The sequence below is a fragment of the Mytilus edulis genome, chromosome 7 (assembly GCF_963676685.1).
Source record: "Mytilus edulis chromosome 7, xbMytEdul2.2, whole genome shotgun sequence".
Lineage (NCBI taxonomy): Eukaryota > Metazoa > Mollusca > Bivalvia > Mytilida > Mytilidae > Mytilus > Mytilus edulis.
Window position 1 is genome coordinate 5598616 of NC_092350.1, and position 13170 is coordinate 5611785.

The 13170-nt window shown below is 34.3% G+C and overlaps 1 protein-coding gene and 1 long non-coding RNA gene across 2 annotated transcripts; one reads left to right on the forward strand and one right to left on the reverse strand.

Annotated features, from left to right (window-relative positions):
* Positions 1–7086: 7086 nt before the first annotated feature.
* On the reverse strand, positions 7087–8609 carry LOC139529801 (uncharacterized). Its single transcript, XR_011665896.1, has 2 exons — positions 8516–8609; positions 7087–7538 (listed from the first exon to the last, which is right to left on the reverse strand). It is a non-coding gene; the product is annotated as an uncharacterized lncRNA (long non-coding RNA).
* LOC139529800 (actin-3-like) lies at positions 8345–12165 on the forward strand. The gene is made up of 2 exons (XM_071325714.1): positions 8345–8914; positions 11023–12165. Exons 1-2 carry the CDS (start codon positions 8789–8791, stop codon positions 12025–12027), a joined length of 1131 nt encoding a protein of 376 aa, XP_071181815.1. The 5' UTR covers positions 8345–8788; the 3' UTR covers positions 12028–12165.
* Positions 12166–13170: the final 1005 nt, after the last annotated feature.

Genomic DNA, 13170 nt, shown 5'->3' on the forward strand with positions numbered 1-13170 from the left:
ATCATCAAACATGAATTGTAGCATGCATGTTGTGTACAATTACCCAAATGTGCATTGTTTGACCTCTGTGGTAGTATCCACTCGCGGATCTAGAAATTTTTATAAGTAGGTGTCCAATGACTACTTAAGAGGGGGCCCGCTCCAGTTATTCCATATAAAAGTAACCAAATGTTTTCCCAAAAAGGGGGCAACCCTCTGTCCCCCTAAATCCTCCTCTGGTATTGAGCTGTTCATTACGGATAATTTTTGTTTGTATCAAGGGTGCTCTACTTCACGTACCAATGCAAACAAAAAAGTTCGCCCACACCTTACCTTTCATGTTTAAATGACTGTGGATAATTTATGTCGCATACCGTTTCACCTTGTACAGTTAAAATCATGCAAGCAACAATCGAATGAAAAACATTTGTTCTACCAAAACTGTCTTTTTCAGAATATGGAAATTAAAGCAGTTGAGGGTACAACTGGGGAAAGTTAATCTTTTATAAGCGTTTCTGTCACCATTGCGTTTCAAGATGCATATTTTTCTGTTCGCAAGTGTATTTATTGCGTGGAAGATAACATCCTCAAATGTACTCGTCTCTATTTTACACAGACTGCACTTAAACTCCGCAATATCAATCTTTGACTTAAAAAAAATACAGAAATATCTTTTAATTTTTTTTTTAAATCAAGGAAAAACGTAATTTGAAGAATACAATATGACATTTTGAGAAGCGTTTTTGTTACAAGTTTGAAAACCTATATATTTGATAAAGAATGAATGAGGAGTTTGTATTTCAATTTGAAAATACATTTATCATAAATTCTAAAGTCATCAACTAAGTTTTTTCATTTGTTTCAAGTTCATTTATCACATAATTCTACAATAAAAATTCCTCGCATCTTCGAAAATTCCACATCAGAAATGACTGCACTAACAGTGATAATTCATCGCATCTATAGTTAAAATGGATCGCTTTCAAAAATGGATATGCTATATTATGTTGCTTTTATAACACTTATTTGAACTTTAATGCTATGTTTGTACATAAAAAAGACATATCACAATGAAAATATGTAAAAACTTTCCTTCAAATCAATTAATTTGGTATTTTCAAAACGTAAACAAATACAGTTTTCCCATGATCCTTTATTCTACAATAGACATACCCGCATATGACAGTGAAAATGAACTAGATGGATTCGCACTTTATATACACTGGTTCTACTATGCGTATAGCTGTGTATTCGTTTTTTTTACGTTCGTTAGAGTATATTGGTAAAGGGAAGGGATGAAATCTCACTAAACATGTTTAACCCCGCCGCATTTATGCTCCTGTCCCAAGTTACGAGCCTCTGGCCTTTGTTAGTCTTGTAATGAATTTTTATTTTAGTTAATTTATATATTTTGGAGATAAATATGACGTCCAATATCACTGAACTAGTACATATTTTTGTTTAGGGATCCAGCTGAAGCACGCCTTCGGATGCGGGATATTTTCGCTGTGTTAAAGAACCATTGGTGGCCTTCGGCTGTTTACTGCTCTTTGTTCGGGTTGTATCTTTTACGCATTTCTATTCTCAATTTTAGTGTTCCAATGACATTTGATGATTAAGGAGTTTTGACGAGTTCAAGTGCGTCTGCAGATAACATTGTCATTATTGTTTAATAAAAAAAGTGTTTGAGAAAAAATAAATATATGTAGGCTCGTGACTGCAGTGCCTGTAGTGCCTTTCGGCAGCTACGCCCCGTTTTTTTTTTAAATTTCTTCGATGCTGTTCTATAATCTGTCCAATGAATTGAATAAACACAAGTTTATTATCAATTTATAAATTTTTTTTTAAACGTTTTTATCAATATATAAATTAACCAAAGTAACATTCAGATATGTTGCATATTTTAAAAAGGAACATTGCATAGTTTTCTATTTTATCGAACTTAGTTTTGTATGATTATTAAGGTTTTCTGAAGTTTATGCATTTCTTTTTTTTATCTATTTAGATATGGCAGTACAGATGGAAGTTTATAGGCTCTTAAGAGAATTCGAAGACCCAACTATTGACCTAATTGCCAAAGCTCCTAATCAGCCAAGTTCAATTGTACATCATGTTGCATATGGATCCTACCATGAATCCCGCTTTATTTCGACTTGTGGTTCACTAAATGATGCTATGACCTTCAGAGCAATCAATCAATACAAAGGATACAAGAATGGACCAATTGTTAAGATTAGCATCGTTGATGGAATGCCTTTCTATGACCTTAATAATCCTTATCAAATAAAAATAATTTTGCAAGCCGAAGGCTTTAAGTTTTCACAACAAACCATTGGCAAATTTCTTTCTTTCGCTGAAGCACGCCACGAAGTGCTAATAGAAGACCGTGTTCCTCGCGGGAACTTGGATGTTTAGATTTTGTTTATTTCATTTCACATCTGTACCTTTTCTATAAACTTAAATATAAGTTTAAAAGCGTTGATCGTAAAAAACTAGGGGATTTCAACCCCGAATCCCCCTTGTGGTTCAGCCACTGCACGATTTCAGCTAGTATAGTGTTACATATGTGTTGGACAGTTGTGCGTCATAGTTTTACAAGAAGATGTTACTTCCGACCATTACTGTGAATCCAGCGAATGGCCTCTCTGCTAAAGCTCCTAACCATCCAAGTTCAGTTGTGTATCATGTTGCGTATGGATCCTACAAAGAATCCCGCTTTATATCAGCCTGTGGTTCCCTAGAATATGTTATTAACTTTAGAGCAAAAAATCAACAAAATAATGGACCGATTGTTAAGATCAGTATTACTGAGGGAATGACCTTTTACGACCTACGTAATTATGATCAAAGACAGGATATTTTGGTGTCGGAAAACGTGAATCATTCACAAGATACCATAGACTGGTTCCATTCTTTCGCTGGGTCGTTTCAGGAAGTTCTTTTAGAAGATAGCGTTCCTCCCGAGAACACCGTTGTCATGAATGTGTAGATATGCTTTAGCATTGAGTGCATGAAAGACTTTGTCTTGAAAAATATAAAGACTTTTTTAATTGAACTATTTCCGTTTGTAATGTTACTGAAATGAAGTCTGGAAATAATTTTTACTTTTTAATGATCAGAGATATTTAAAAAACATATGCATGAGATAAAGACAAAAATTAACAGATTTTGATTTTATTGTGAATATTTTTCAAGCTATTACAGGTTATAGGTTATTGCGAATAAGACGAAAATAACGTGAGTAGTTTGGAGAGAAGTTAGAAAGATTTATAATGAGACGTCTACTCTCAGTTTACTTATAACGTTGCCTAAAAATTATATGAATCTGAAATTTTGAAAGAGGCAAAGACAAAAATTTAATGTGAAATTTTTGAATAAATAACAAAATAAAGAAGAAAATATATGCGATACATAATACACCTGTGATAATATATGTTATGATTATTCCAAATTTTGTAAACGTAAAGCATGTTGTTGTTATTATTTTTATGTTATGTATATGTTTTTATATTTCGTTTTAAGTTTTTTAAATGCTGAATCAAAATAAATCTGATTTTCTTATCTTATCTTATCTCATCTTACATGTCTCAGACACGGCCAGGTTTGTTTGTATACATAATTTTAGACTCTTTTAACCTGTCATTGGTATTATTTTTTAAAAGCTTTTTTTATACGTTTCCAATGCTAGCTTTTTTCAAATTAAACATAAAATCTGTTTTTAAACGACTGGTTCGTAGATAGACCAAATACATACCATATTTCTCAAATAAGCTAATTTTAATTTCCAACAAATGTACACCTAAAGTAAGAAATAAGATTGAGTTGTTACTCCTTCTGTTGTGTTACAAAAATAAAACGATTTGAAACAAGCAAATTTTACAACTTAATTGAATTTGTTAAAAAAAATATTCATTCCGGTAACATTTTCCTGTTAAAATCTTCCTTGTAGTTGAATGTAAAAGTTCGATTGTCAGCAACACGGAAACAACTATTATCGACTGATTCCTAGAAAGACAAAATAAATTACATTTACAGTAGTTGTTGGTATAAATCTATAATTTACAAAAACTGTACACATGTTGTAATTCTTCCTTTAGTATTACAAAAGTAAAACAATTCTTTTTGATTTACTTTATAAGTGAGTTTGGCCGTAAAACAAGTTGACGTCCAGCTAATATTCTCTGTGTTACAATTGCTCTTCTTCGGCTCAGTTTCGTTAATCTCCAAACGAATGAAACAAGCCTCATGATCATATGCATATATATGAGATAACCCCCAGTTTTTAGCAGGGTTCGTGTTGCTCAGCTTTCGTATCTTTAGTTTTTAAGACTTGCTTGGCTTTTGTGCGTTTTGGCCTCCCTTTACTTACCATCATGTCCGTGGTGCAGTAAAAACGATACCTTGACCTTCAACAATATTGTCTTTGTATGATTTGTAGAAGTCATGTTATATTTAATATAGATTAGTGTTTAATAATTGGTAGAATCTTGATAGCTTAGTCCAGGACTGCTAATCTTGACCAGTTTTTGATCAAGTCCATAAGTGAAGCTTTTCTTCCTATAGTCGATTAGTTTTCGATGGTTTTTATCATAAACAACGCCATGACAAGAACGAAAAACACAGATTGAAAAAACTAAGACTTAAGAAATCAAAACGCAATCAAAAACGGAGGCTAATCTTAGGTGCATCTGCAGGATTGGCACTACAAGCTCCCTATCTTACAGTGTTACACCTATACTCCTTAATATTCATCAGTTTATATAAAGTGAAACAGACAGTAAATAAAACCGGATTGGTGATTCAATTTTATCTAGCACTAAGATACAAAAAAATGTTAACCTACAGTTAAAAGATACTCGAGGATCAATCTAGTTTAAATATCGATATCTGATTTCGTTATCCATTATATGTAAACTTTGCAAACCTATTGTGATGATTTTGTATCTAAGGTTAAATTGTTTACATTGGTACAGTTCGGCAGAAGCCTTATTTTATGTTTTTGTATAAACTATAATAAACTAATAAACGAATCAGATGTTTCGCGGGTAAACTTTGGGTCAGGTCAAATTTGAAGGGGTGTTCCAAAGGAAACTGTCAATACGAGTAATGAGACACATTGGAAGAACACCCCTCCATCAATAATGGTACGGCTACCATTAGGGTATATAAGCAGGTGAGATTCCTAGCTCAGGGTCGATTGTCATAAGTCTTCGGAGACATAAGAACAATAAAGATAAAAAAAACAACATAAGAACAAGGTATTATTTGACTAATCACCACATTTAGTTAAACATGTCAGGCAGAGGTGGATCGTTATGACCTCAAGCAGTGAGTCATGCTCACCTTCGTTGTTGACTGGCGATATCTTCACCATTGTACACTTACTTGTACATCAAACCGCCAACTGGGACCTCTCAGCAAGGAATGGAGATTGCAAGCTAGTAATAAGATGGAAAAAGTCCAGACAACATGAAGTGCAGACCGAGTCACCTACAATACAAAAGACACGGAAACGGTCATCAGAAGCTAGATCAGACAGGAACAAACGCCGTCTAGAAGCTTACATAGCTAAGAAGTCCGCACCATCGACGTCCACACCAACGACAAAAAATACGGACTTGTACGTTTACAAGCTGAACCGTATTGTACCGTATAGGACAAGAGTGAGTCTGTGACCACCTTGTAAAGTACATAATTGTACCAATGGAACAAACACAAGTGTGTAAACTTGTAAGAATACAAATTTGTATCAGTGTTTTTCATATCTTAACTTACATCTAGAAATTGACAATGAGGGTCGGTTGGAAACAAAACTTTACGACAAAAGAGATGATTTCAGCTTTCCAATTGTGAACTTTACATTTCTAAGTAGCAACATTCCAGAAGCACCTGCATACGGGGTATATGTCTCCCAATTGATACAATATTCCCGTGCTTGCATTCCCTATCATGATTTTCTTGAGAGGGTTGCTGCTCACAAGGAAGCTATTAAACCAAGAGTTCCAAATGGTGAAGTTGAAATCATCCCTTCGTAAATTTTACGGACGCCCTCACGAGTTGGTTGACCGTTATGGAATAATCGTTTCACAAATGATATCGGATATGTTCCTTACGTCGTAACTACAATCCCCTTCCCTTTCATGAATGTGACTTACCGAATTCGACTATTTACCAGATTTGTTATCACATAAGCAACACGACGGGTGCCACATGTGAAGCAGGATCTGCTTACCCTTCCGGAGCACCTGAGATTATCCCTAGTTTTGGTGGGGTTCGTGTTGTTTATTCTTTAGTTTTCTATGTTTTGTCATGTGTACTATTGTTTGTATGTTTGTCTTTTTCATTTTTAGCCATGGCGTTGTCAGTTTATTTTAGATTTATGAGTTTGACTGTCCCTTTGGTATCTTTCGTCCCTCTTTTAAGTAGAATAGTGTATAAGTGCAGTTGTACATATTTTGGTTCATTGACGTTAATTTATAAATAAAGATTGTTTGTTATATATTCTGTAAATAGAACAGTTTCGGTATCAAACTGGTAACGGACTCATTCTAAAATAGAAACAGACACGCTTACGTACACGTTACACTATGTAAGAAACAAATGATCAAAACATGTGCGCGCTTAGTCGTTTGCATCGTTTGTGTTAGGAAGAAATGCACTCATAGCTACTAATTTATCTAGTTTTATACTAATGCTTTAAATTTTAATCAATCAAATAATAAAATTAACTTTCATGATTTTGAAACCGTATAGCATGTAAACGATTTTAAACGTCTCACTAGACGTTCAAGTTAATGATGTAATATAGATAAGTAGTGGTCCATTCTAAATAAACCAGAAAAAAAGTTTTAAATCTGTAAACATTTAAAATCTGGTAAAAGTTTTGTTTTCAAAATATGATCGAGGACGAATAGTTATTGATATTGTTATGTAGAACGCCACTATGGTTAGAAAACATGTACCGCAGAGGCGGATTTAGGGAGGGGGACAGGGAGCTTTTGGCAAATTTTGCTATGAAAAAAATGTTCTATATACGGGTTTTCCACAGAAAAGGAATTGAGATTTGAAAAAAAAATACTCTGGATAGAAATAAAACGGATAGCGTAATCGTGCTTTAAGAATCACTTTTGATATTTAGATGACAACAAACTAAACTGCTGCTACCTGTCCGAAGTATTCAGTTTAAAAACGCAACACAAAAGAACCGATTAAATATAAAAGTAGTTTCATCAGCCCTTAAGATAGGAAAGTTAGGAAAAATAGAAAATAGGTGTTGAAATGATCATTGGCATTGGTTTTAAACCATGATGTCGGTTTTCTTTTTTGAATTGTTTCATATTTTTGTCATCCACACGGTCTTATAATGCTCTTTATACATTATGGTTTTTGTTCGTTGTTATAGGCTGCATGGTAACCGGAAGGTTTTGAGACTCAAGTTTTTGGTAGAAAGTTGTTAAATATGCATCAAACTACATCTCCATATTCTTTTTTTAATTTTCCTTCCATATTCTTTTTAAATTCCATATCAGTGAAGTAAACAGCAGATACCTTTGATAAGCCTAAAAATAAATATAAGCAAATGTTCTTAAAAAGTGTTTTTCGAATGTTTGAGCACAAAAATGAACGGCAAATAATAATCTTACTTTCAAATTCGTGTAACATTTTTGGGAAGAGTTTTCACTAATCCGATACCAAACCGACTGCTCAAATATATATATACAAATGATATTTTAATTTTGTATACATTTCAACAACAAAAAATAATTGCTTCTTCAGCGTAAGTATCTGGTATTTTGTAGCTTCTAAATTTTCATTTTACAGAAGTGCAATTCTACATTTTCGTTTTGCTTAAGGAAGTGCAAATTGTAGTTCTACATTTTTGTTTTGCTTATAAAGGAAGTGTAATCCGACATTTTCATTGATTCAAAAGCCATTCGTGTGATGAACCGACATTTTCACATCAATTTCTTGAAACATTTTGCACCAAAAAAGTCCATACTTTAGAAGGATAAAAACAAGCGAGACATTCATTCTAAATCCCGTTCGAAAAAAATCTGAATTCCGCTCCATCTAATTCCATTTACTTCCAGTATCGACTTTCGGTCAAGTGATGTTCCTTCCATTCTTCCGCTTCACAAGGTTTTCTCTTCGAAGAATCGCCGGTTTCACAACTGCTAGTTTAACGTTCCTTTTATACTACGTATACTTTTGTGATAATAGCGTGAATGTCTTATAAAACATGAGCACATTTCAAATGTTACATCTAAATTCACAAGTAAATTAATCAACCTATTTAAATTTTTAAAAGGAAGAAAAAATAAAAGAACGGGATTTTAAAAGGAAACTCCCTTTGTTATGTTGTATTTGAATTGTGTATCGTCGTTTGGATGTAATTTAAAAAATCCATATTTTATTTATGTGTAACTTAAACTTGTGTGCACTCCCATTATAAGAATGCATACTATTTGTTAAGTAAAAAAGTTTATATACCTGGAGGTTTAACATCAAATACAATACTAACGAGTTGTAAAATTACCTGTGATCTATAATAAAAGGTGAGGTCAGAATGCTTCAATACACAGTACACTTAACGTAAACACGCTATTAAATGGAAAGCTTTTACCATATTCATATGCAAATGATTCATTTCTTATCGCCATATATGGTAATATAAATCGCTTTTTTCCCAAGGTGCAAAACGAGGAAGTCCGTTGAATAAAACAAGTGTGGATTTTAAAGTCTTCCCAGTCATTAGTTGTAAGAGGAATAGAAAGGTTGTAACCAGCTTAGAAAATTAAACAAATTCAAAATGTGTGACGATGATGTAGCAGCTTTGGTAATTGACAATGGATCAGGAATGTGTAAAGCTGGATTTGCTGGAGACGATGCTCCAAGAGCTGTATTTCCATCCATTGTTGGAAGACCCAGGCATCAGGTTTGTACATTACACCTGTTCAATATGTGTTCAATAGTAAAGCTATCGGTATACACAAGGGAATGAGTTCTGTTCAAACGTTCACATAACATTTTATTTTGTATGAAGTATTTTTATCATCTTATAAATCTAGTGGCGGATCCAGGGTGTTGGGGGTGGGGATGGAGGGGTTACGATGGTTTGACCCCCCTTTTTGACGATCAATGCAGTTGAATAGGGAGATTTGAGTTGGAACCCCTTACCCCCCATTTATCCTGGGTTCGGAACCCCCTTTTAAAAACGGCTGGACCCACCCCTTATTTCAATTGCCTTAATTATGTGTCAAGACAAAATCTCAAGAAATTCGAAAAAGGCAGCGCCTAGTTTTAATACAATGTGAAATGCCGGTACACGTTGCTTTTGCCCATATTAGGAGTATACTCGAGTAGCGTTGGTCACGCCCATGTATTTAACGATTTAATAGACAAACAAATCTGTGTTGTCAGCAAATCAATATTCACTTTCTATTTCCTTTTGTTTGAGTTTTTATTAAGTTTTGTTTGTCCATATATCAGAAATTCAATATTAGCGACTTAAAATGCTTAAATTGTGTTTTTTGACCATTGACTATAAACGCAATCAGCGGAACAACGCCTTATATGGTAACCACATGTGACAATGACAGTACATTTTTGTGTGACCCGATAAGTACAAGACTTGAATATTTCTACTTTGAGTGGGAGTATTTTAACATATTTGTTATCGTACAAAATTTTATTTCGTATAAATGGAAAAGAAGTCAATAGAACCCGATTGAAAGGACTGGCCTATGGTTAGGATAATTCATTGATTAAAACATTACCTAATGATTGCTGGCATGTTTGCTGACATTCATTACACCTTATCGCTATTTAGTTCAATCCGGGGAACACAGTCACCGAGACAATTTCCTGTTTAGGTCAAGTGTGTTATAAACAGACCAATAAACAGATTTCACCAGTAACATCTGAGGAGGACAAAAATTATAAAGCGAACATTATGAAAATTTGATCCACTTATAAAAACAAAAAATACAAACATAAAAAGGCTTTGTTTACCATGGTTTAGACCTGACCTTTTACAATTTTTTATGCATATTACTAAACACAAGGCCCAAGATAGCTTCAACTGGAAGATAAAGTTCTGAGTTTCAGACCGTGTATGGTCGAATCATATACAAAGCAAGTCATTTTCCAAAAGAAATCCACAATAACCACCAATGCAGAAAATACAAACACAATATACTCTGCAATTTAGTAATACGTATATGTGTTGAAATTTAACAGTGGCGGATCCAGGGGGGGGGGGGGGGGTTTCCGAGGGTTGGAACCCCCCTTTTTTTGGGACGATCAATGCATTTGAATGGGAGCATATATATATATATATATAGTTGAAACCCCCCCCTTTACTCTGGGTTGGGACCCCCCCCCTTTTTTAAATGGCTGGATCGGCCACTGTTTAATGTCATCGCAATATCGTGTAAAAAAAAGGAAAACTACAAAAATACTAAACTCCAAACGGAAAGTCCCTAATAAAATTGCAAAATGAAAAGCTTAAACACAGGAAGGAAAACTTCAAATGAAACGTACATATTTGGAGACCTGAAATCGACCTATAATGGTTTACTTTTACAAATTGTGACTCGGATTGAGAGATGTCTCATTGACACTTGTACCATATCTTCTTATATAAATATGTATGTTGGAAATTTACCAGTTTAAAAAAAACTTCACACGTTTAACACATACCAGGAAGCCTGCCTATATGTAGCTATGAGTAATAATACAAATGCTTTGGTTAAGAGTCGTAGGAGCACACACAGAAGGACATAACATACGATATATTGAGCTTTAAACCGACATTAATATGAAAGATGATCTGTATTGGGGTTCTTAATTTCTGTGTTCTTAATTTTTTTGTTTAGGTATTTGTATCCTTTCTCTGTTCTAAGGTACCGCATTTTTCTGTATTCTGTATTTGTTTCTTTGGTTTTTTTTATACACATTCTGACTTTTTATCTTTATTTGTTTTGTGAATTTTAGGGATCATATGACCAATTCAATTAATATTATACACGTTTTTTGCTTTAGGGTGTAATGGTTGGTATGGGACAGAAAGACAGCTACGTTGGTGATGAAGCCCAGAGCAAAAGAGGAATTCTCACACTGAAATATCCTATTGAACACGGAATTGTAACAAACTGGGACGATATGGAGAAGATCTGGCATCACACTTTCTATAATGAACTCCGTGTTGCACCAGAAGAACATCCCGTTTTACTTACAGAGGCTCCACTCAACCCTAAAGCCAACAGAGAAAAGATGACCCAAATTATGTTCGAAACCTTCAACTCCCCAGCTATGTACGTTGCTATTCAGGCCGTTTTGTCATTATACGCTTCTGGTCGTACAACTGGTATTGTGTTGGACTCTGGTGATGGTGTATCCCATACAGTACCCATCTATGAAGGTTATGCCCTTCCTCATGCTATTATGAGGTTGGATCTTGCCGGACGGGATCTCACAGACTATTTGATGAAAATTCTAACAGAACGTGGATATTCTTTTACAACCACAGCCGAAAGAGAAATCGTTAGAGACATTAAAGAAAAATTGTGCTATGTAGCTTTAGACTTTGAACAAGAAATGTCCACAGCTGCATCATCATCATCATTAGAAAAAAGTTACGAATTACCTGACGGACAGGTTATCACTATCGGTAATGAAAGATTCAGGTGTCCAGAGGCCATGTTACAACCATCTTTCTTGGGAATGGAATCATCAGGTTTACATGAAACAACATACAATAGTATCATGAAATGTGATGTTGATATCCGTAAAGACTTGTACGCTAATACCGTATTATCTGGTGGTTCAACCATGTACCCAGGTATTGCCGACCGTATGCAGAAAGAAATCACAGCACTTGCTCCATCAACAATGAAAATCAAGATTATTGCTCCACCAGAAAGGAAATATTCCGTATGGATCGGTGGTTCCATCTTAGCTTCACTTTCAACCTTCCAACAGATGTGGATAAGCAAACAGGAATACGACGAGGCAGGTCCATCCATTGTCCACAGAAAGTGCTTTTAAACTGCTCAGAACTTTAACTAATTGTTATGTTATATTTTATGTACAAACAGCATCCGTTTGTATCATTGTTAGATTCAAACTATTTTTCTATCATTTTTATAAAGTTCATTGTTGTACAAAAATAAAACTATAAAATTCTTTTTTGTCTGTTTCAAAATATATTAGTATGTGTTGTTGTTATGGTTTAAATGATTCGAATACATTAATTGTTTTCTACCACAATGTGCTAGATATTTAATCTGCTTAATTTTATCTGTGATATTGAAGAAAAAGGGACGAAAGGTACCTATGAGTCATTGAAGCACCATGTCTAGAAAGGAAATGATCAGTAGACAAACAATAGTACAAAAGACACAACATAAAAAACTTAAGACAAGCAAACACACTAAAATCTTGTGGTTATCACAGGTGTCTCGGAAGGGAAACAAATTCTGCTCCACATGTGGCACCCGTATTGTCGATTATGTTAGTACAAAACAGTCGATAAGTCTTATTCGCTAGGTGTCATTCGGGGAACAGATACCATTTGGAACATATCCGTTGTCATCTGTGATACAGATATTAAGTGAGAAATTAAAAGCATACATGAGCAAAACCCTGTACTGATTCTGATGTTAACCATGTTTCGAGAATGAAAATTGATTAATGAAGAAATTAATGATGGTTTAATAATATGAAAAAATATGGACAAAAATAAGCAAACAGGGTGTTTAAACACAATATATAGATGTAAAAACATGCGGTATGAGTGCCAATGAGATGACTCCATCTAAGTCACAAATATTAGAAAATAAACAATTAGGGCAAAGTGCAGCCCTCAACACAAGGCCTTGGCTCACATCAACAAGCTATAATGGGCCTTAAAATAACTATTCAAACAGGAAAACCAACGGTCTAATGTTTACAAAAACAAACTAGAAAACTAGAGAAATACTTATGAACAACTTCAACAAACACAACCACTGAACACCAGGTTCCTGGCTTAGGTACAAACAAATGCTGCGGGTTTAAACAGGCACCAATCTTCACCCTAACAAAGTAATGGTGTAACATTGTAATATAGAAGGACACTATAAAATATTAATTGAAATGACTTAACTCAAACCATTATGACACACGACTGTTTTGAAATTTCCTTATCCG